The sequence below is a fragment of the Somniosus microcephalus genome, chromosome 11, assembly GCF_052327205.1.
Source record: "Somniosus microcephalus isolate GS21.2 chromosome 11, FLI_Smic_1.0, whole genome shotgun sequence".
Taxonomy (NCBI): Eukaryota; Metazoa; Chordata; class Chondrichthyes; order Squaliformes; family Somniosidae; genus Somniosus; species Somniosus microcephalus.
The window spans coordinates 68,158,886-68,184,331 of NC_140997.1; the positions used below are offsets into that span (position 1 = coordinate 68,158,886).

General features: G+C 39.0%; 1 protein-coding gene across 4 annotated transcripts in view; it reads left to right on the plus strand.

Moving 5' to 3' along the window:
• The window catches only part of vps35l (VPS35 endosomal protein sorting factor like), a 147,124-nt gene that overhangs the window by 77,152 nt on the left and 44,526 nt on the right, over window positions 1-25,446 (plus strand). For all 4 annotated transcript variants that reach the window (XM_086000833.1, XM_086000834.1, XM_086000836.1 and 1 more), the window contains 6 exons: window positions 8,391-8,476; window positions 10,439-10,519; window positions 12,225-12,288; window positions 14,654-14,752; window positions 15,349-15,426; window positions 17,913-18,027. In XM_086000833.1, the coding sequence (XP_085856959.1) occupies window positions 8,391-8,476; window positions 10,439-10,519; window positions 12,225-12,288; window positions 14,654-14,752; window positions 15,349-15,426; window positions 17,913-18,027 (523 nt within the window). The remainder of the gene's footprint in view (window positions 1-8,390; window positions 8,477-10,438; window positions 10,520-12,224; window positions 12,289-14,653; window positions 14,753-15,348; window positions 15,427-17,912; window positions 18,028-25,446) is intronic.

The window sequence follows — 25,446 nt, forward strand, 5'->3', positions numbered from 1 at the left end:
TTTAGGTTGATTGGCAAAAGAACTAGAGGCGACATGAGGAAAAGCTTTTTAATGCAACAAGTGATTAGGATTTGGAATGTACTGCCTGATAGGTGGTGGATACAGATTCAATAGTAGCATTCAAAAGGGAATTGGATAAATACTTGTCAGCAAATTGCAGGCACATAGGGAAAGAGCAGGGCAGTGGGACTAACTCGATTGCTCTTCGGAAGAGCTAGCACAGACTCGATGGGCCGAATGGCCTCATTCTGTGCTGTACTATTCTATGATTAACAGTAATATAATGTTTATATTTACTGTAGATGCTAGACTATGCAACTTCTTGAATTAAAGAATTAACAAATAGTTTACGATCTCTATCAAACTATGATTCTATGATATGTATATATCTTTATTTATTAAATACCCCTGAAACAGTTGCCGGGTCTCCCTAGATATGCATAAACATCAGCTTAAATTCAAAAAATGCACATAATTAAACAAATTAGACAGTATATTTTTGTTTGAATTGTATGGCTTGACTGTTTCCGTCAAGCCAAGAGCCTTGCGGATAACCAAACTGAAGTCCTTGTAACTAGTTAAGCTGGGAACAAGATTCTGAATACAGCTGGTGTTAAACTCTTTATATATTGTGACTGAATAAGCCAGACAAAAATGCTTGATTTTTGTCACAGCTACACTAGTGAGCTTTGATTGGGATTGTATTTTCAGGGATCTAGTACCCCACCTTACTGAACTGGCGCATCCCACCCAATCCTTTGGTTGTTCGTAAAGCACTTGCTCCAGCACCAGAATTCACTGTAGTTAGTGTTTCTCCTATTTCTTTCCCCTCCCTCCCATCTTTCGAAAAGGGAAAATTGGTTGTAAAATTCCACTGTTAACTGCAGGTTCATCTGCTTAAAGACCCATCGTGGAGACAGATGGATAGTATGATATCAAGTTAAACTTTAGTATTTGGACTCTAAGGCCGGAATTTTCTCCAGGTTGGGGGCGGGTGGGGCTCCGAGGTGGGTGGGAGGCTGGGTTGCCGCAGGCCCTGCTGACTTTAATGCCAGGGCCTGATTTGAATGAGGCCTCGGATTCCTGCCCGCAACCAGATTGAGAGGCTGGCTGGCTGGCTGTGGGCAGGTAGGCCTCAGAAGCGAGGGGCCGGTCTGGCGGAGGGATCGCGGGAGATGGGGTTGGTGGGGGGCGGGGGAGAAAAGAGAGGATCGGCTGGGGTTGTGGAGGGGGTGAGAGGGAAGAGGATCGGCCGGGATCAGGGGAGGGTGGGGAGAGGATTGGCCAAGGAGGGAGGGGGTGGGTGTGGAGAGGATCAGGGCAGGCCACTGGAGGATCGTGGCCGGCCTCCTCCTCCTCATGATTGGGAGTGTGGGGAGGCCTGGAGGGGTGATCGGAGGCCTTGTTGGGGGGGGGGGGTCTCCGATCGCAGAGGGTGGGTATGGTTGAGACCCTGGATCCAGGAGGTAGTTATAAAGCCACTTACCTCCTGGATGCAGCAGTCCCCGTCCTCTGTTTAACTGCCGGGTTTGATGAATTGTGTGAAACCCGTCCACAGGCTAGTTAAACACAAAATGGACAGGGAAAAAGAGTCTTCAGCCTCATTACAATATTTAAATTGAGGTAATGCCCCCTGGGAGCAGGTTGGTCGTCCACGTCCGGCAAAACCGGATGTGGGCAGGTTGGAGGCGGGATCAGGTCGGGAATCCCATTTTTAACACTTTAACTGCCTCCGTGCTCTAAACCCACCTGTTTTTTTAGCGGAAAATTCCGGCCTAAGTCTGAGAAGAAGGTAGAAGATTGATATTTGTTAATTCCCCAGTACTAGCTAACTTCTGAATATAATGCAGTTCTAGCAGCAGAACATGCAGCAATTATCCTTGCAAAATCTGCTGTCTGTTCACTCAACTTCAGATTTGCAGAATTTGTTCATTCTTATTTCTCTTGCTCTCGTTCATATGAAATCCTACCAAAATGGTGGAAAGAAGTCTGAGCTAGTTTTATTTAGCACCAGTTAGGGCTAAGTAACAATATTCCCATTTATTTCAACTGCTCCTGAATGTCCAGATGAAGTACAAAAAGTCACCTTTCCAGGCCAAAAGTGTTTTTAAAAAAAAAAAAAAGGTTCAAGAAGTTTGACCGTTGAAGCCAAAAAAAATCTATGCCCAGGGCACCCTTCAAATGAAGATGGCAGCTAAAAAAAAGTTCATGGGGCTGTTGATCCACATGGAAAAACTATAAACATTCATAATTTTTATTTTTAAATTAGGTTTAATAAAAGCAAGCATTGAAATGGAAGAGGAGTTTTCTGACTGCTAATGTGTTCTCTTTTTAGTGAAAGAGAACGTGGACTTAAAATATGGCGAGTCTCAAATGTAGTTTCTGTCAGTAGCAAGCAGTGTGACAACCCGCTCAAAATGTAATGCACACTCCAGCGGTCAGCATTTGCTCTGAGAGTAGAAAATCTCCACTTCTGGAGCATTGTTTTACTGTGTAGTTGAAATGGTTTAAGTTGGTGCTAGGAGGTAGATGTTAATGGAGTGTGTTATTTGGAAGATGCTAAAGTACTAAAAGAGGTAGCCATGGAAATAGTGGATGCATTGGTTGTCATCTTCCAAAATTCTATAGATTATGGAACAATTCCTGCAGATTGGAGGGTGGCAAATGTAACCCCACTATTTAAAAAAGGAGGAAGGGAGAAAACTGGGAACTACAGACCGGTTAGCCTAATATCAGTTGTAGGGAAAATGCTAGAGTCTATTATAATGGATGTGATAACAGGACACTTAGAAAATACCAACAGGATTAGATAAAGTCAACATGGGTTTATGAAAGGGAAAACCTACTGGAGATTTTTGAGGATGTAACTGGTAGAATAGATAAGGGAGAACCAGTGGATGTGGTGTATTTGGATTTTCAGAAGGCCTTTGATAAAGTCCCACATAAGAGGTTAGTGTGCAAAATTAAAGCACATGGGATTGGGGGTAATATACTGGCATGGATTGAAAATTGGTTAACAGACAGGAAACCGAGAGTAGGAATAAATGGGTCTTTTTCGGGGTGGCAGGCGGCGACTAGTGGGGTACTGCAGGGATCAGTGCTTGGGCCCCAGCTATTCACAATACAGGTAGACTATCCTTTATCCGAACTCCCGAAAACCGAAACCCTCTAAAAACCGAAACACGGCTGGTCCCGAGGTTTTCGGATAAAGGATAGTCTACCTGTATATATCAATGATTTGGATGAGGGAACCAAATGTAATATTTTCAAGTTTGCTGACGACACGAAACTAGGTGGGATTGTGAGTTGTGAGGAGGATGCAAAGAGGCTTCAAGGTGATTTAGACAAGTTGAGTGAGTGGGCAAATACATCGCAGATGCAGTATAACGTGGATAAATGTGAAGTTATCCACTTTGGTAGGAAAAGCAAAGGCAGAGTATTATTTAAATAGTGATAGATTGGGAAATGTTGATGTACAGAGGAACCTGGGTGTTCTTGTACACCAGTCACTGAAAGCAAACATGCAGGTGCAGCAAGCAGTTAGGAAGGCAAATGGTATGTTGGCCTTCGTTGCAAGAGGATTTTGAGTACAGGAGCAAGGATGTCTTGCTACAATTATACAGGGCCTTGGTGAGACCATACGTGGAGTACTGTGTGCAGTTTTGGTCTCCTTACCCAAAAAAGGATATACTTGCCATTAGAGGGAGTGCAGCGAAGGTTCACCAGACTGGTTCCTGGGATGGCAGGACTGTCGTATGAGGAGAGATTGGGTCGACTAGGCCTGTATTCACTAGAGTTTAGGAGAATGAGAGGGGATTTCATTGAAACGTTTTAAATTCTGACAGGACTAGACAGACTGGATGCAGGGAGGATGTTTCCCCTGGCTGGGGGGGTCTAGAATGAGGGGTCACAGTCTCGGGATACGTGATAGGACATTTAGGACTGAGATGAGAAGAAATTTCTTCACTCAGAGGGTGGTGAACCTGTGGAATTCTCTACCACAGAAGGCTGTGGAGGCCAAGTCACTGAATATATTTAAGGAGGAGATAGATAGATTTCTAGACACAGGGGCATCAAGGGGTATGGGGGAAAGAGCGGGAATGTGGTATTGAGATAGAGGATCAGCCATGATCATATTGAATGGCGGAGCAGGCTCGAAGGGCTGAATGGCCTATTCCTGCTCCTATTTTTCTATGTTTCTGTGCTTGGAACCTGTAGTTTCCCTATAACAAGACTAAAATTTAGTTTTTGGATAAAAGAGTATATGTAGTTTAAATACGTATTGCAGCATAAGGACAGCAGAAAAGGAATGTCCTCCATTTAAAGGAGCAGATCAAATAATATTTTGAACTATTACTTTGCAATGTGGCAATTTAAACAAAAACATTGTTTGTCCTTTTTTATGTGTGTGGTAAACCACTGTTATACCTGTCTGTACGTGTATGTGTATTCCACTAGGTACAGGTCTGGACATGCCTCGGCTGACTCCTCCCACTATTCCAGGTATATAAGTGACTACCTCCCAGTCCCTTAGTATTCTGGACGGGTCGACCACTTGAGACAAGACCTTCATTCTTTAGTTAATAAAAGCCTGCTTGTTACTCGCTTAACCTCAGTCTTTTGAGTAATTGATGGCGCATCAGTGTGTGAACTCAGTCACTTGGTATTCTTTTGTGCAGAAACTCAATTTAGTTGGGAATGTGGCCAGGAAGTCCAAGATGGGAAGCAATTGAAGCAATGTAAAAAAGTGCTAGATTTACAGTTGTGTTGATCGATCTTGAGTGTCTGTCTGTGACCATTTTCAAACCTGAACTGAATTAAATTAAACTTTAAAACAAATTGGGAAAGCACCCTATAATAATCTGATTTATAATTTTCTGCATTGTTGACATGCTTTATTGCATTTGTCACTATTTCAGTTTTTATTCTGTATGTCAGGATTGGAAGAACTGTTGGAGGATTGTTAGAAAATACCTTTTAGAATGCATGTGCACACAGTTTAGATCTGACTGCATATTTGGGTATTGAACAACAACGCCACTGGGAAAGAACTCAACACTTCCTTCTGCGGAAGACGACTTCCCTATGCACCCCACCCAAAATACCTGGGCGTGATGTCACCTTGGACAGGACTCTCACTATGAGCCTCATCTCACCAACCCTGGTCAAAAAGTAAAAACCAGGGTGAACCTCGCTGGAACGTCACGGGGGAGCACAGCCAGAACACTTCGCACCGCAACAGTGGCCCGAGTCTACTCTGCTGCAGAATAATGCTCTGCCTCATGGTCCTGCAACCACCACACCAAGATCGTGGACTTGCAGCTAAATGCTGCCATGAGGACGGTGTCAGGGATGCTTAAGTCCTCTCCAACTGAGTGACTCCCGGTGCTGTCTCATATTGCCATGATGCCACTGTGCTCTGTGAGATGGAAAAAATCGTGAGCAACATCGATCTTCCCATTCACAAAGACTTGAAAACCTCACCACGAAAGCGCTTAAAATCACGCCGACCGTTCTGGGAAACAGCGGCCAATATTTATGCAGCTGGTATCGACCCACTATCCAGATGGACGGAATCGTGGGATGCATGCAACATAAAGAACCAACACCTCATCACCGACCCAACAGCAGAAGTCCTTGGCTTCCGCCTCCCTCGACAGTGGACAGCGCTCAACCCAATCCACACAGGACATGGACCATGCAGCTACCTGTTCCACAAGTGGAAGATAAGGGGCGACCCATGAGTCCCAGACCATGGAACACATCACATCAACATGCCCACTCAGATCTGTTGCGGGAGGCACCTTGTTTCTCCACTCGGCATCTCAGGAGGCCATCAAATGGAGAGCTAAACTAGACATCCCATTATAAACTTTTCCCATCATACAGAAGTAGTAGTAGTAGTAGGGTATTGGACTATTCTGCCATTTGTAGACACTGCTCCCCTGCAATCTTCAACGTCCAGCGGTCCAGATTTACTTAAATAATGTACCAATGTCTTCTGGAGCTGCTTTTCTAAGAGTATTAGTTTGAAAAATATTCAGAAGTTGTTGTTATGCAATTGGTAGTATAATTATTCAGTAGATTCTATCTTTCTTACTTTGTAAGTGCCTGCACAAATAACTGAATTATTTTCTACAACTAATGCATGTCTGGACATTCTGTCAGCACAGAATTGGGCTCATTTCTGACGTTTCCTGTGATTAAATAGTCTGCCAACATTTACTCTCAAAGCTAATGCATAAATGGCCACTATAGCAAAGTACATAGCAGAAGGTGAGCAGCACCCAGACAACCAGCAAAGAGTTAACATCTTCAGGAGAGGATGGACAGGGGAGAAAATTGGCAAGCAGAGAGAAAATCGTTCACAAGCAAAAACTAAACAGGCACAAATGGCGATCAAGAGCTCTACATTCTTGCAGTACAGAAATATAAAGCAACATGCAACCACATCTTCTGGATCCCCTTCTTCCATAAGGAATATTTCAACAGAAGTAACTGGAAATAAATGTGAATTTTATCTTTCAGAATACATAAACTACAGGTGTTGAATAAATAACAAATTTCCTTCATATTCTGATATCAACATTCTTCACATCAGTGTTTTCCCTCGGGTATCATTTTTAATTATTAACACCCAATGTTTCTTCATAATTTGTTCAAACACTGCACCATCATTTAACCACAGTAAGTAATCAAAATAAGCGTACTTTATATAAACAAAAGTCAGGATGCGTGATAAAGGTGTATGCAGTCTATTGTTAAACTGAGCTGATGTGTTTCCAAATCTACACAACAGTGTACACATTTTAATAGGGCACCCACAATCATCCAGCACTCTATATTTAACTGACCTAATAACTCTTGTCTAGTGCCCCATTTTGAAGTTTTGTATTATGCAAGAAAGTGAAAGGTTATAGTCACAATGTTATAATTCTACTATATACATCTAATAAATGGAGCATGCAACCTTATTTCCTGCGTACACCCTGGGGTAGAGTTTCCACTTTGGGCACAACTGGAAATGTGGGCTGAAATTGCATTGGTTTTCCAAGTGAAGTTATGGTTCAAGTTTCCACTCAAACTTCTTTGCATAATCACAAACTTAAAATCGTCCATGAACCAGCACAATCGGGCAGTGGAATAGAATGTAATTATTTTTTTGCATTAAAAAATTTCATTGATGTAAGAGTGGCAACCTGGAGCACTTTTCCTAATATAGCTGAAAATGGGTTTATCACAAAAAATAATAATTTCAATAATTGAGTAACCTGATTTTAAAATCACTGAAAATTACTTTATAAAAATAACTGAACTATTTACTAGTTTCATTGGTGTACACCAATGTTCCTTTTAAGCCGTGTGGCCATGCAGCGCTCTGGAGGTCCTACATAGTAGCTCACTGGCTTTTATGGGGAAAAACTGCTCATGCGCAGAAACTCGCCATGTCCGTTATTTTGATCTGGGGGAGTGGCCAGTTTTGTGGGCGCGGCCGGCTTCCTGTGTGTTTTTTTTTTAAACCAACGTTAAAGATTGGGGAACCGCTATTTACACTGGTTTGGCCGAGTTTTGGGCAAATTGCGCAAACTCTAGGTCACTGTTATGCTGCACAATGTGCACAGTACCGTTTGAAGAAGCCATTATACAACTCAACATGCTGGCCTAGAAGTCTTTACTGCACTAATTGATGCAAGAAACTTCATGGGTAGTGGTGGAAATCATTTTTACTATAAACGATGCATTAAAAATAATTCCAGCCGAGGTTTCTAGATAGCAATCAAGTATGGGAACTCTGGCCGATTTATTTATTTGTTTTTACTATCCCTTTCCTGCCACCATGGTCCTGAGACCAGTTTTAGCATCCCTAATGGCCACCATTGAACCTGGGATCTTCCTCGTCTCTAAAGCAAAGTCATTGGGGCTACACTAATGATCTTCAATTGTATGAATAATGTGTGGATTTTATTTTGTTATGATAAATCACATGATCTTCCACATGTGTGGGCGATATAATGGGGGCACATTGTTCTTAACTGAGCATCATAGTAACCAGCCTCTTTTTCTGCAAGTTTTGGTCAACTCCATCTGCTGCCAATAAACAGTTCTATTCCTATCTGCAGCTAAAGGGTGTATGTTAGAAGTTTTCTGGACTCTTCAGAATATTTTGGTCTGATGAACTAGAGTAACTTTAACCTCCACATTCATACCAGTGCTACAAAATGTTTAGTAAAATGAAAATCAAAAAAAAAAATCATCTGGTACTTTGTCATCCACAAAGACCATGAATTTTTCAATGAAGACCAAAAAAATGGCACTTGAAATCCAGCGCTGTAGAGACATTACAAATTGCATCAGCCACTTGAATTTTTTTTCATATACCCCATTCTCAGGAGAAGTTCCTACCTTTTCTGGATATGTTCCAAAAAGAAAGTGTCAGAGTGGAGGTCTGCAAATCCATTATGGAAGTTTTTATTAGGTAAGCACAGACTTACTAGAAATATCATTACTGTATTAGAACTGTTCAAATGTGTTTGTCATCTGAATGTGTTTTATCGTAACCTTCTGTAGCATTAAACATAAAGGACTATTTTAGGCCTTGGATCAAATATGAATAGTGTCCTTTATTCTACTTGTGTGGCCTTTAAACCCCCCTTTTAAGCCATGGAATGATAATTGGATCTACTTGCAAGTCTATATTGGAATTCTTTTTTAATCAAAATGCCTAGTTTTTAACCATTCATTTGGGAATCTAGAAGTTATTAGATTTGTGACAAAAATAAAACTGTGCTCATCTTTAAAGCCATATCATCCCATGTATATTTAGGAGTGAAATTTGTGACGTGAGCAGCATGAGTACTAAAGAACAAGATATTTTTATGCCACTTGCAGCACCCAGTTTCAGCGTCTACAGTTTGGGCAAAAAGTACAATAGAAATCCTAAACCTTTTTTACTTCTCACATCTTTATGGCTTCTCGAGTAAGTCTGTAATTTAATGTGTGCAAGGTTCTCACGGTAGCTCTCCGTTTTTCTTTCCCTCCCTTGCTGTGGAGGTGCATAGGAACAGGAGTAGCCCATTCAGCCCCTTGAGCCTGTTCTACTACTCAATTAGATCATGGCTGATCTGTACCTCAATTCCATTTCCCCACCTATTCTCCATATCCTTTGATGCCCTTCCCGAACAAAAATCTATCAAGCTCAGTCTTGACAATTTTAATTGACCCAGCATCCATAGCCATTTGTGGGAAGAGAGCTCCAAACTTCCACTACCCTTTGTGTGCAAATGTCCTTCCTGGTTTCACTCCTAAATGGCTTTGCTCTAATTTTAAGTTTATTTTTCCCTTGTTCTGGATTTTCCCACCAGAGTACCTACCCTATAGAATCCATTAGCATTTTAAAGACCTCGATTTAGATCACTCATCAACCTTTGAAACGCAAGAGAATACAACTGGCCCTCATAATTTAACCCTTTAAGCCCTGATGAGATCGCCAACTCCCCATGGAGATCAGAATGCTGCATTTAACACAGTAATAAATAGAATATTCAGTAGGTAACCAGAGTATCATTTTTACCCTGTTCCTGAAAAAACCCTTGATAACTAACTTATAATTTCCTGTGTGGGACTACAGGAAACTTTGTGCTATCTGGAGGTGAGCTATCCGGCAATCTGGAGCCACCGGCAAAAATCAGCAGCCGTTTTTTATTCTTTTTGTTTTTTTTTGTGCTTTGTTTGAACAGTCAAGCTGTGCAAGGTCTGTAGCTATAGCAACAGCTTCAGCTACAGAGCTTTAGGGCCACACCCGAGTGTTTAGAAGCTGTTGCTAAGCAACAGTGTTTGTTGTCAAATACGGAGAGAAGAATCTCCGTATCTCTCAACATTAACTCTGGAGAGTACGGCAGTTTTTAGGCAACGGCAGCAGCTCGGTCCCGTGGGTGCCGGATAGCACAAAGTTTCCTTTACAATGATATTCCAGTTCCTCAAATCCATTGTATTTCTGCGTCTTTGATAATTTAGCCTTTTGTATCAGTGAATGCTGCTTTTTAATTATTATCTGTTTGCAAGCTTTGCCTTGGGATGTTTTACTACGTTAAAGACGCTATATAAATACACGTTGTTGTAATTTTTGAATGCGGCAGATGCTGGTAATTATCCTGCCGTTCATTTAATCTCTCCTGCCTGCCACCCCATCACAGACCTTCCCTTTTGTTCTTTCCTTCCCTCCCTGCCTCTGTACTTGATTAAAACCTTGTTACATCTGTAATGTTTTCCAGTTCTGACGAAAGGCCACCAGCCTGAAACATTAACTCTTTCTCTCTCCGCAGATGCTGCCTGACCTGCTGAGTGTTTCCACCATTTTCTGTTTATATTCCAACTACTTACCCTTTTATTGCTGCATGTCAAGTACAAATTTTTATTCATTTATTTTGTTATATTCCAGGCAACAACAAGAACTAACTCGGGACCCTGTCATACTTAATGCCCTGATGCATATTTGCAAGACAATGCACGACTCTGTCAAGTAAGATGCAATTCTTTATAGTAGTAATTTAAAAAATACTTTTAGGAACAATGATGAGAACTCAAGATTGCCCTCCCCAAAAAATTGTTTCCCAGTCATGGGATGATTCGGCGTTGATTTCCTCCTCCTCCAACTCCCCTTTTCATCCAGAAAAAATATGCAGTAGATGGACTACTGGCTGCAATTTGCCAGATCTATTAATTGTGTATAATACTTTTAAGTTTCGAGCACTATTTTACAAGTAGGTGTAAAAACTATTACGATGGAACATGATATAGCATATTGGGTCAGTCAGTATCTGTAGAGAGAAATCTGTTTTCTCTCTACAGATGCTGACTGGCCTGCTTTGCATTTCCAGTCATTTTTGTTGGTTTTTTGCTTTTTTTAATTCATTCACAGGATGTGAGTGTTGCTGGTAAGGCCAGCATTTATTGCCCATCCCTAATTGCAGGTGGTGGTGAGCTGCCTTCTTGAACCGCTGCAGTCCGTGTGGTGAAGGTACTCCCATAATGCTGTTAGGTAGGGAATTGCAGGGTTTTGACCCAGCGATGATGAAGGACCAGCGATATATTTCCAAGTCGGGATGGTGTGTGACTTGGAGGGGAACTTGCAGGTGAAGGTGTTCCCACACGCCTGCTGCCCTTGTTCATCTAGGAGGTAGAGGTCGCAGGTTTGGGAGATGCTGCAGAAGACGCTTTGGGAAGTTGTTTTTACAGTAAAGCATATCAAGATCAACTTAAAATCAATTTGCAAAAAATTATATAGTTTTATATCTCAATTTATGAATCACCTAAGATGAAAGAACCCACCATCTTTTCCTTACGAGATTGGTTACCACAATGTTTTCTATGCCTCTATTCATAAGCAGAATCAAATTACTTGTTGGTAAATTAAGCCTTTAGTCATGACTTGCTGAACTAGGGTGGTATAAGGTTATGGGTTGATATGATTTTTTTGTAGCATGCTGTATTTTATTTTAAGTTGCAGGTGAAACCTCTATATAAGTTTTTATGGTAGATAAAATTCAGAAGTGGTCCTGTACATGGCACCCTTCACCACATGGACTGCAGCGGTTCCAAGAAGGCAGCTCACTGCCATCTTCTCAAGGGGAACTAGGGATGGGCAATCAATGCTGGCCTTGCCAGCGACGCCCAGATCCCATAAGCGAATAATTAAAAAAATCCCAGTCAGTGCTGAATTGGGCTGGCTGAGATGCAGTTCTGCAGCATTTCCAATGGAGCTTGCTGGTTGTCCTCAACACTGACGAGCAGCAAATTTACCTCCATCAAAAGTGGAGACCTGCAATAGAAGGTCCCAACAAAGATTATAAATGTCAGTTATTCAGAATAGCTTGATGTGGTAGACAGTTATGATCATCTCTTCCAGGCAGGTTCCATGGTAGCAATTTGCTTTTAATGTTTGAATTAAAATATTACAAATATTTATTTTTCCAATTAATGTGCCTATTAATAATTGCATCCCCTGTGTTTCCCAAATTATATAATCGGTTGTTACTGGAAGTTGTTCATTTTGTTCTAATAAGCATTTGAGTTCAAGAGAATAAATGAATAAATGTATTTTTGATACTATTGCTTTTGCTTAGTTTGCCCTTTTAATAAATTATGAATCAATGACGATAGTTTGGGGTGGTGTTTTTTATTATACCTGTTCGTTTCTGTGTACACTCATTCTTTTTTTATTGAAGTGCTTTAACGTTGGAAGATGAAAAACGAAACTTGGCGGTTTTAATAAGTGGATTTATTAGAATGGTGAGTATTTGATTTTGCTATAAAACTGGATGTATGAAAATAAAAATAATTCCCTTCAATACTGCTAAATTAGTATATAGAGTAACTTTTGAAAAAGGGGATATTTAAAAAAATAGATTTGTCATTTGAACTCCAATGAAGAGATGAACATCTTTATATGTGTACGGCCTTACATAATGTGCACCATCACAAATTTCCTATAATACCTTTGTGCAACACTGCCTAGTAATTTGTCGGTGTCGCTCTTAATCATAGCAAATTTATTCTAACCAAGGAAAATTTATTAGGCAAATTTATTCTACCACATCCTTACTTGTGATTGACGCCCAGCCCTGAATTCCACTTTCTCAAGTGCTGCAGACAAGTAAGTTTAAACAAACCAGAAATAATTGAACAATTCTTAGTGTAAATGTAGAAAGGTTTAAACTTTTGAACAATGCTTCCTACAATTATGATTTACACTTTCAACCTAGAATCAGCTCCCCTCCTTGTAGATACAAAGCAATCTTAGCTAAGTAATCATAAAATGTTGTGTGTTCCCACTCTTCTCTTTCCCCCGCCCCCCACCACCAATAACCTACCAGTTACACACTGTTGCTTGGCATGTCAATTAAATAAACCCAAGGTCTCATTTGCAACCTGACCAGCAAATGAACGCACCATTCATTTCAAGAATGGAGAAAGATTTACAAAAAAATTCAACTTGCCCATAATAATTGCCAAGCCCTGTCAAAAATACAAATTTATTTTGCCCGGAGGCAAAACCTCTCAGGGGTTTAGGGGTCAAGTTTGACTCTGAGGCTGTTGACTGCACTGCTGGTTAGGGTCGGCAACTCTGTTTGGAGGTATTTCTGGATGTCTGATCACTGGACGTCTGCAAATATTATTGCATTTACCTTCGAAAGGTTGGGTCCCCTGTAGTTCAGTATCTTTTTCCATGGTTTTCTGCCAGCAGCTGTTGTGTGAGAAGTTCTGAGAACCAGGAGGCCACCCACGAGCAATCTGAGGGCGGGGAAGAGGGGAAACAGGATTCGCAGGAGGGAACCAGAGGTGGCAGTAACTAATAGAACTAAAGAAAGGGGAAGGGCGATGAATCAAATGGCTACAAATTTTTGAAAATACTTTTAGCCACATCTTAGTTTATCCGCTAAGTTAAGTATTTACTGCAGGAAGAAACATTTGTAGCCTAATAACAATATGAAAAAAATTATCAAGCGAATGATTGGACTTCCCTATACAAATGCTGATTGTGTTGGAAATGCTGTAAGTGTTTTCAGTTAGAGGCCTGAGCCTATGTGAGAAGTCTGAGCCATGTGTGCATAAAGTTCCCAGCTGAAGGGACACAAGCTAACAGCTGACAATTCTCAACTTGCATCTGTGTGTACAACTTTTAAAAACATTTGTTTAAAAGCAAAACTGACCATTCAGTGTGTGCTAGTATTTGCTGTTTGTAAACTCTATCTCCCCCTATATTCCTCTATCAATGGAAATGACTGCAGCTGAATACACTCGGTGAAGCTATATTAGAAGCAGTGAAGGTAATTTGATTTTTTTTTAATGTAAATCATCAAGTACGAGGTAAAGCATGAACTCTGCTTTTTATGCTGTAACTTTAAAACAAAAACAAAATTGTTTCATTGTTGAAGTGCACCCCCTTTCAAAAGGTTAACTTCACTGAGCAATATCACCGGAGATCTGCTAGTCTTTATAAAGTTTGAACTAAATATAATGATTTCAAAACACTAAGAGATGCAAAATGTTTTAACCAATACAGCCTATTCCTGATAATTTAAAGACCTTTTTGCACTAAAAAATGGAATTATCCAGTAGTCTAACTTAGTAATGTAAGTAACAGGGCAAAGTAGGAATTAAGTGTTTGAATTATCAGATAATTCAAATCAAGCAACTTTAAATTAAGAGTAGACGATACAGTGCATTCTATGCATGTTTTACTGGTAATGCAAGTCAAAGCACTTTTTTTGAGTTTTCTGGTCATTTTTTTTCCTCTCTCCCTTTGTTTAAAGGGTCTACAGTGCTGTACAATTCTCTGTCTAATAGGACAAGCTGTAGAGCTATGCTTCTGTCATTGCTGCTCTGAGTGGTTGCTAGGAGGTACACAAAAGCAACTAGGATGGATGATCCTCTGGTCCTTCTCTGAGTGGAATATTTAGACTCCACTTGGCACTAAATGACACACATCATACCACTCTACTGTAGCACATTAAAGCTCCAAAGCACGCCTAATGTTAATTGAGTTGTTTTTGATGGGTTTATTTTGTAAGTTGTGGGTTGTGCTTGTCTAAAGTTTGTTTTACTTCTACTATTCTTTTGACGACTTTGTATTTTTCTCTCTTTTTATGGACAGGTTTCATTTGGTCGTGACTTTGAGCAGCAGCTAAGTTTTTATGTGGAAGCCAGATCAACATTCTGCAACTTAGAGCCTGTTCTTATCCAGTTGATCCACGTGAGTAGACAGTGCATCACTGAGATAAGCCAACTGATTTAAATTTATATTCCAGCTGAGCCTATATCATTTCCATTAAATCCCTAAACTTGTGCTCAGAAGTGCATTTACCCAACATCAATTATTAGTATCAAATATTGTGCTATACCATTTTAGTTTCAAGCTCAAGTGTTGTAATTGCACATTTCAGAGTATTTCGAGGGGGGGCGCTGTTGGTCAATACATGCTTTTGTTAAGGGCAACTTGTCACTTGCTGTTTACGTACAATGCACAATATCACTTTGAGGAAAACCAGTGTCTCTAAATGCTACATAAGTGTTTGTTGGTAATTACAAATGGCAGCCCAATGAAAATTTCACACTTCAGACTCCACGAAGTTATTTGAATTTTGAAGCAAAATGTGATAAGTTTGGTTAAAAATACCAAAGTTAAATTAGAATCCAAGAACCCCAACTTGATATTTCATAGTTCATTCAAATTAGTAAAACTATATTTTGATTTAGTAGATTCAAAACTACTTGATGTTGAACTACCCTTTAGGAAAACATAAAGCTGGTTGTGGACATGTAATGCTTGTGTTGTTTCTTTCTGTAAAGAGTGTGAATCAGCTTGCGATGGAAACAAAGAAAGTAATGAAAGGCAATCATTCCAGAAAGACAGCAGCGTTTGTGAGGGTTAGTATTAAACTTAATTACTGCTTGCAGGAATTTTGACTCTTTAACTCTGCTTTGAAACACAAGAAGTGCAGGCTGTTTTATTAACCTGTATAACTCCAGTTATGAGATGTACAAATCACAAACACAGCTATTTACTTATAAATTTAGTTATTTCTCTGCCAGTTTTTGCTCACTGCTTCCTGAAGGTGTTGATTCCTCCCTGGGGTACAATTCATGTGGTCATTATTCATGTATATGCCTCGATAGTCAATGTTCTATTCAACCACATGGGGCATCACAGCTGAGCCCGATCCTATCCTCACCTGATGTCTACACAGGCACACTTCCCGCAAGGGCCATTGGATAGCAATCAACACAGGAACGCTGATCAGTTTTCTCCTCTTAAAAAACTGTGGCTCTGAGGTCAGTTGTGGCACCCCTATTGCTGCCCTGACTGGGATAAGCTAATTCAGTACAGGCTGGAGATCAAAACTGGGACCTTGTGGTCTGCATGACTTAGGTACTCACTGAGGGGAAGCAAATTTTTTTTAATATCCTCTCTGCTTCCTTCCACAAAGAGTAAGCAAAAAGGCATGTTTCCGCTCTAAAAGAAAAGGGATGCTGCTACTATTTTGGAACGACCCAAACAACTGTACATTCCTGTCTCTCCCCCCAGTCCTCTCTTTCCTTCCCCCCCCCACCACTGCAGCTTCAAGCTATTTCTCTGACTAAGCATGATGCAGTAGTAATTAATAATCTTGCCGTCATGTCAACCATAATACCAGACACTGGGTGGCCTTGAGGCTTTATAATCATGGCAACTTTTAAGTTGCAGTGCTCTGGAGAAGTGGGAAGAAGTAGAATTTAGTAACAATGAGAGCAAGTTGCCTTTTATTTTAGTGTATGTCTATATTTTTAAGATTATTTTGAATTGTAATGGCTTTGTCCAAAGGTGTGGTTTCAGACAGTGTTGCACCTGCTTTTGTCCTATTGGGGAAAAAGTGCATATTAAAGTTAATTTAAAGAAAACTTGCTTTCAAATCTAACTATTTTCCAGAGGGTGAAACTCATGAAAATAAAACGGTATTGTAATTTGAACAATGAATCGACTAGCTTAGGTATTTATCACTGTAGTATAAAGTCAGCAGTGTATCGAGGCTAGTTGGGTCATCAGTTCCTGGGTAATTATTTAACAGTTCATTATCATCAGAGTGATGAAATGTTAAGTACATTCATGGTATTTGACAACCTTTTTTTAAAAAACCAATCGAGTGAACTACTTCATGCTCCAGAAGTGACAGGATCTCGTGTTTGTTGTAGAGCACCAACAAGATTTAAGTGGCACCATGAGCTGTAGTGGGATGCTGCACCATGGGCTGTAGTAGACTTGGATGCTGCACCATGGGCTGTAGTAGACTTGGATGCTGCACCATGGGCTGTAGTGGGATGCTGCACCATGGGCTGTAGTAGACTTGGATGCTGCACCATGGGCTGTAGTGGGATGCTGCACCATGGGCTGTAGTAGACTTGGATGCTGCACCATGGGCTGTAGTGGGATGCTGCACCATGGGCTGTAGTAGACTTGGATGCTGCACCATGGGCTGTAGTAGACTTGGATGCTGTGCCAGGGCCACCCGAGTGTGTCATGGATGTGTTACCTTTTCTTTGTCCACACATGCTTTCAGTGCTGTGAGCAAGCTATCTACAGATGAGGAAGACTATTTAGCTCATCCATTCTGGCAAAAAATCTATAGTGTTCGCCCCTCCAACCAGCATCAAACTGTTTCTTAAAGTCTTGCCTTCACTCTATCTAGAAGTTCATTAACTGATGCTGCAGTAACGCTTCAGTTTTGACAAAAAATTTAATCCATGATCAACCTTATGTCTGAGTTTTGATTGGGTGAGAAAATGGCATGTATTTTGCCAATCAAAAGCTAATTTTTTTTCAAACTTTTTTCTCTTATCTTCAAAATAAACATCAAGAGTAGGGGAAACTGGTAAGGAAAAAATAGAAAGCAAAAGTAAACATGGAAAATAAAAGTTAAAAGGATGATCAGACATAGTGTTTAATTTTATTTTCATTTTTTATTGTAAAGGGTTAATGTTAATAAAGTTCCTTGTGATATTTGAATGTAATATTAGAGATTGTTTCAGCATTACAGTGTGTTAAGCTAGAAACTAAAGATTTGTCAGTGAGTCTGAATCTTCCTAGGATCTACTGGTAGCCTACTAATAAGTGTCAATATTGCTTACTAATTATAGTCTGTTTGGTAAGTCATTTAAATAAGAATATAATGGAAATTTTAATTGACATTTGTGCATAAGAGAGTAAGAAAGATCAGTGTTCAGCTCAAGCATTGAAATGTCTGAGAATTATGAAAGTGTTCTGAAGGTTTGCTATATTAATCATTAGTTACTGCATACCAAAGTTAATTCCGACATGACTGCGCTGCATATTGTTTCTTGTAAGATTAACCATGTTTCTTTCTTTCGTTGACTCACAGGCTTGTGCTGCATATTGCTTCATCACCATTCCATCGCTGACCAGTATCTTTGCACGTCTTAATCTCTACTTGCACTCAGGACAGGTTGCTCTCGCAAACCAGTGCCTTTCACAAGGTAAGATGAAATAACTCAAAACTATTAATGACTACAGGGGCACTCGTGTTGTTGCAGCAGACAGTTTAATATCTCTAGGCATTTGCATGTGCTCAAGCTCATGTATAGCAATCCATTTCAGTTGTAAAATGGTTCTAATCATGTGATTTAATTGCTGTAGTTTTTGAACTAATTTAGATGGGCTTCACACAAATGAGAAAGTTGATTTATGGTGGAAAAGTAAGGATTTAGCAGTGGGAGAGGATCTTCAGGTTTATGCTATTACAGCATTTACATTTATAACCTGTTTCTTTATTGAGTGCGTGCCAGTGTAGGAATTGAGTGAATTATCACCATAATTGACTCTACCCTGACATTGCTGTTTCACCACATGTTATGGGTGATTCCTGAGCAAAAGGACTGTACAACATTCGGAGTCCCTGAGGGATAGACACACTTTCTATGGCTTTTTCTTGTACTACAATAAAAGTTTTTAACATTTGAATTCGGGAAGCTGGCAAGCCTCCATTTTAGCACCACATCAATATTTGTAATGGAGAAACACTTTATCAGGTTCCCTCCATATAGATGAGAGATAGCAATTGTCACTTGTCTCAATGAATTACATTGTATCAGCTAGATTAATTGGCAAAATTTATTTACAGTGCGTTCATTGTGCACAATTATGTTTTGAGTGTATTGCGTGTACATGTTATGTGCAAATGTAATTTTTCCTAGAGGGGGGATGACTGATGTAAAACTGCTTCCCAGTGTACTATTATTTTATTTATATACTCTCACAGTAATAGGACATTGTCCATTTTTGAAGCTGTTAATTTGTTGTAATGTGCATAAATGCATTCCTATCAGTATGCACAAAATACGTTCATTCAAGGTGCAGACTTTATGCGTGGCTGCTGATGTATGAAACAACTTTTTTACCCACAGTAAAAAAATTTAAAAAAAGTATAAGGGCCTATTCAATTCTTAAAATGTGCACGTTTTTGGAATTGTTTCGTATGCAGTTAATATATTTGAGCTTTATGATTTCAAGAAAAATGGTAATAGTGTTGTTTAAACAGATTTTCCGCTTGCATAATGCAGTACTGAGTTTTGCTAGAGTAAATATAATATGAGCTTATTTGTAGTTCTTGGATACTGGCTCTAAGGAATCAAAGTAGAACAAAGGCAGCCAGTTCCTTTTGTAAACTTTGTCTTTTCCAGGTATCATGTTCTAAATGTAACTTATGCCATCGGTCTGGGAAAAAAAGTAGATTGAATGCAGTGATGAGCATGTTCAGGTTAATTCCAGCTATAATCTATTCTGTGACTTTTTAAAAATATATACAGTATATATTCTCAGGAGAAATAGCCTTGGATCATTTTCAATAGGTTTTAAGTTTCTGTATACAGTATAATTCCCAACTATTCTGTGGGGAAATAGTTGTTAATCTATACCTTTTACAGATTATCTTTATTAGTATAATTGTCACTGCTAAAGCTGTTTAAGTTTCTAAGCAAGCTAATCTTAAAGTAGGTAAACCAGACTCTCTTTTGGTACCTAAATGTGTGTCTTGAAGTATGTTTGGTTTGGACAATATTATGTGGCCAGATATGGAAACCCGTTAGCGCTGCCAAAACTAAGACATAAGGAGGTAGGAGTGAGAAAAGGCTACATAATCCTTCTAATATAAAACTTTAACCAAATAAACTCGCTCCTGCCTTCATTCCAATCCCGTATCCCTCTGAAATGAATAGCTGTTTAAGAATTGTTTACAGAAGTACACACATTAAAACATAATTTTAAATGGTCTCGTGCCTTACTTGGTCACAGGGTGTGTGACCCAAGTAGGAGAATCTGCTTTCATGTCTGTCTTTCATCACATGGTAAGTTCTTGCTCTCAACTGAGCCATTGGAGGCACAAAAAAAGAGTCCAGGTGATTGGTGCAGTATAATTGGCATTATTAAGTTGTAGGCAGATTGAGTTGATGGCATTTGATGAGCTTACTGTATATTTTAATCTTGATACTAAATTACATTTGTTTTCACTGCAGTTAAAAGGCATTAGTCATTGCATACTTTGAGATTTGTATGAACTAATATATGAATGATATAATTATGAGATGGCATTTAGAGACTCGTGCCTCTCTATTAAGAGTGTCCCATGATGAAACATCCTCCAGTATTCTTTTACTGCCTGTAATTCATTTTTTGGAATTGTGCATTCTGCCTCCTAATGTCATTGTAAATCTTTTATAAATCAGCTTGGAGAACTTGAGGAAGAGAGCTCTCTGGTTCAGGGCACACATTTTAGGTACCTCTGTGTTTTCTAAAACTATCACAGGTCAGACACTGCAAAAAGCACATTCTTTCTTTCACTTTTTTGTTTGCTAGTCTACAATGTTAGCATTTCCTGTTTATCCAACATTCATCTTTATGCTATAATATTTTTTAAAGTGTTGAGTTTTTCTTTTTGAACCTTGCAGTGTTCACATCTGATGGATATATACTAGGAAATAAAAATGGCATAATTTATCTGAGAATGGCACCAGCTCCTGGGATCTTCAGGCTTTGTCTTTGATTTATCTGTAAGCCTTGGGCAGCTCACTAACATAGACTCTAGAGTGAAGACAGCTGCTACTGCGCCCACCACTGCTACTGTGCTATTTTTTACCTTTTTTTTTAATGTATTTGTTATTTATTTGAGAACCTGTCAATATTCCAAATGTTTAAAATGACTTGCAGTTGCCTAGGCTTTCCAGCCAAATCTTAACATACAACTTATTTCAATGCATTGGAACAGGAGCAGCTTAGTACTGAGATTTTTAGAAGCCTCTAACGTTTCAAGTTTAAATTTAGAATGTTGTAAGTGGCTTCTAGATCTTTACAATTTCTTAAGAATTAGTGTTACATCTGTGAAAACACATGTGTGATTGCCATATAGTTGTATGGTAGCAGTATCTATGTTTGGATTTTGACAGTGTAAAAATGCCACTTTGTATAGCTCTCCTCTAAAAATGGCAGAAAAGAAGTCCATAGCTTAAATGTATGTAGTAGATGTTCTTTTATACTTCAGCAGTCCAGTTATCAGTATAGTACATTGTTGGTATAAGACCAATTCCCATGTGCATTTACAGATTGTTTTTTAGTTAATTTAGTGAAAAACCCAGTGGTTAGAATGGCAAGCATAAACTTCTCTCGATAAAGTTTATTGAATCTTTAAAATACATTTTAGTGCAGTATGAATCTGATTTAGATCATTTTCTCTCTATCTTTCACTGATCAAAGGTTCAGAGATATTAAAATTGCCTTGACTGATCTGTTATAAAGGTTAAAATGTCAGTCATTTTGATATTTTATGCCCAGCATGCAGTGTACTGTGTTAATGTCAGCAACTTTATAGCTTGGTGTGGAAAAAAGCTGATGCAGGAAGTTAGCTGTTGTTCATTGCTCGATTCTTCTGTTGCACTGTGATGCCCGAAATGCATTCCATAAAGTAGGGATTAGCTCTGTCCAACTGAATACATTTTTTTTATAAATTAAATATCACAAGTTCTGAAGTCAGTGTTGAGATAGTTGACAACAAAGCAACTTTCAGTATGTAGACTACTTGCTCATATACATTTTTTCCAAGTGCGAACTGCAATGATATGTAGCAAAAAGGAGATTTTTTTAATTGAATTTTTAAAAATGATTTCTTATGATCAGTAAAAGTTTTTTGCAGGCTCTTGATGGTATCCCTTTGTAAAACCAGAGATGCCCAAGAATTGAATGCTTTAATGTAGAGCAGCACAAAATAGCTTTAAAGTTTTGTAAACTTTCCTGTAGAATTCTGAAGATTTGATTTGGAGTTCTCATAACATGTGGGCTAAAAAAAATGTTTTTATCTTGGAGAGGCAATTAGGAAAATTACAATGGGGAATTATATGAAAGAATATATTAGAACTTAGCCCATGAATTGAAACTAAATACTGTATTGTGGTTACAGTTGAAGCTATGTTGCTTTCTTGTATCCTGAAAAAGAAGAATACAGCAATTTTACTGGTATAATTTTCTTATAAGTATAGCTTGGTTTAATGAAAGGTGGTTGATACTTTCTATGTTAGTGACTCAGACTTCACATTTGAATCTGGGAGTAAAAGTCTTTATGGTATTGAAAATCTGCGATATTTGGTTTAAACCTTCTGAAGTACAGGAGTGGTCTAATTCAAAATGTCTCAGTCATGCTTACAGTATTGATGCTAAGAGTGACAGGCCTCCACTCATCCTTCACTTATGCTATTTTTTTCTCTTCCCCCTTTTCTGAAAACTAATTAATTTGCATTATGTGGCAATCGCTAGGGATCATACAGCACAGAAGAAGGCCATTCGGCCCATCCTGTCTGTGCCAACTCTTTGAGCTATCCAATTAGTCCCACTCCCCTGCTCCTTCCTCATAGCCCTGCAAAGTTTTCCTTTTCAAATGTCCAATTTCCTTTTGAAAGTTACTATTGAAACCGCTTCCTCCACCCTTTCAGCCAGTGCATTCCAGATCATCATAACTGGCTGCGTAAAAAAAAAAAAAAATATCCTCACCTCATCCCTGGCTCTATTGCCAGTTATCTTGGATCTGTGACCTCTGGTTACCGACCCTCCTGCCAGTGGAAACAATTTATCCCTATCTACTCTATCAAAACCCATCATAATTTTGAACACCGCTATTAAATCTTCTCTTAACCTTCTCTGCTCTAAGGAGAACAATCTCAGCTTCTCTAGTCTCTACATCCCTGGTACCATTCTAGTAAATTTCCTCTGTACCCTCTCCAAGGCCTTGACATCCTTCCTAAGGTGTGGGACGAGAGGATAATGTGAGCTAAATAAATCAAATTCACTTGAAGGCTCCTCTGTTTTGTACCTCCAGTGGACTTAAATCTTAACTTCACCATTCCATATTACTTCAGCATGATCTTTCTATTCATCACAAGACAATTATAGATGAGGAAGACCATTTGGTCCATCTTAGTTCATCCATTCGGAAACTATTCCCAATTGCAGCATCTAATTGCTTCTTAAATGATTTGATAAATTATGAACAGCTTTTTCTTTTGTTGAAACCACTATACAAATGAACATATTTACCTTGGTCAAGATTGGGAGTGGGTTGATTGTATGGACTTGCATTCAAAGAATATGAAGTAAACAGAGTGGTACAGTTGTTGGTATACTCTCCTTTTACCAGTTGCGTTTAAATCCAGCCCAGACTGATTGGATGAAGTATCCTCTGTTGATTGCAAGTGGCTGCAAGAACAATGTGGCCTGGTAAATCTGTAAATCATGTAAAGTATATTAATCAATGGGTAATTGTTGAATCCCCCTAGTTCAGTTCCATACAGAGAACTGGCTGAAGATTTACCAGTACATCTAAGGGGTTATTAGATGCCTAAAGTTTTGGCTCTCAACTGAACTTTAAGCCTGACTAACCCCTTCACTATTGAGTGAATGAGCTAACCATCTCTTGCCCAAGTTGTCAACGATCAGAACAAAAATATGAATTAACATTCCTTTTATTAGCACCTCCTGATTAATAGTGTCATAAGGTTAAATATTGAGATGTACACAAAAATTGAGTATAGTTAATTGACAGAGCAAATAGTTAACATACACAGTTTAAATGTTTCACCATAATGGAGTATCAGCTGGGCTCTACTTAATACAGAATAAAGTTATGCTCAGTATCCTAGATTAATGTAAAGGCAGCAAGGCTAATTTACAGTTAAATTCCTTATACTGTATAGCAGATGGGTTACCACATTTGAATGATAAGTATGTTTAAGGTCTGTTTCAGTATATTACTGATAAACTACTAACTTCAACAGTATTATTCCTTGATTTCATGCAATCTTGTCCTTCCAAGTCAGATTTTGTAGAGCTGTCTTCCTGTGTAATACTCGTATTCACTTCTGGGGAGGTTTGTGGGTTTAATCTTTGTCTGTAATCGCAGTATTCCTCCTCTTTTTGGTCATTGTCTACTCCTAGTATAGCCAACCTTGTATGTGCTGCTTTATCTGCACTATGACTGACTCCTGATTTCTGTGTTTCTAATTTGAGTCTTGAACTTCCGTCGTTTGTCAGACTAAACTACTTAACTTTTTAAATAAAACCTTCTCAAAACCTTCCTCTGATTTCCAGTTCCAACTTTGGATGTCAAAAGCCCAATCTTTATACCCTCGATTACAAAAAGTGAAACCCCTATTTTCCGCCGAGACTGCTAACACTCACAGTCCAGGTTCATATCTAATTAATGGCCACTAGAGTGAGGTACGCGAGAGTCACCACATCCACGGAAACATTTCTCACTAAAGTATCAGCACCTTCAGGAGGGGTGGGGAGAGGAAATAAAATAAATAGCTGTGGCTCTGTGGAAAGATGATATGTGCAATTTGATTATTTTGCTGCTTTGTGATGAGCTGTAATTGTAGTTGATCCTTAGTTCATTATATGTATGTTCCCTTTGGTAGTTGCCTTCCCGCTCTGTCAGGTAGAAAATGGGCAATAGAAATTTGAAGGAACATGAAAGCATTCCAGAGAAATGTGTTTGTGAGAATGTATGCAACCATCAGTGAGCAGATGATGAATTAAATAGTGTTGTACTATGTCTCTGTTCACCAAAGCTTTATTATAAAAGATGTAGACTCTGATTACAGAATTCATTTTTGTATGTGCACCTGTAGTTGCTTGTTGCTATTGAGTATTTTTAAGGAGTGTCAACTTTTTGTTTCAGAAAGCCTACAAGTTGATTATAGTGTAATTAAGCACTTGATAACCTAGAGGTTTATTAGACTGTAAAGTTGTGTTGATATGTAATTCAAAACATTTAATGTATCTTTGTAATCTATAAAGTGCCTTTGTATGAAACCAATTAATTTGTATTCAACAAAAAGTGGACTACTCTCAATGTTCGATCTGTCTTGAAATAGAAGAATCTATCCATGTTGCATAACTCAAATACTGACTTGTTTGTTGCTAGACATCTAACCTTTGTGTATAATTTGCAGTTGCATTTTATATTGCTTATTATTGAAAACTGGTGTAATGACTAACTTTCCTGTTGTGCCTTCAAGCCTGTGCTTGCTGTTGTGTCTTCTGTTTAATCTATTTAACAATAACAAGATCTTGCATTTATATTGTACCTTTAACATAGAAAAATGACTCAAGGCACTTCATAGAGCAATAAGAAAAAACGGGGCCAAAGTACGAGAGCTTGGTCAAAGAGGTGGATTTTAAAGAGGCAACGGAGCTGGAGTAGCAGAGGGAATTCCAAAGTACAGAGCCAAAGCAGCGGAAAGCACAACCACCAATGGTGGGGCATAGGGGATGTACAAGTGGCCAGATTCAGATAAGTGGAGGGGGGTGGGGAGGTTTGCAGTCATAGAGGAGGCTACAGAGATGGGAAGGGGTGA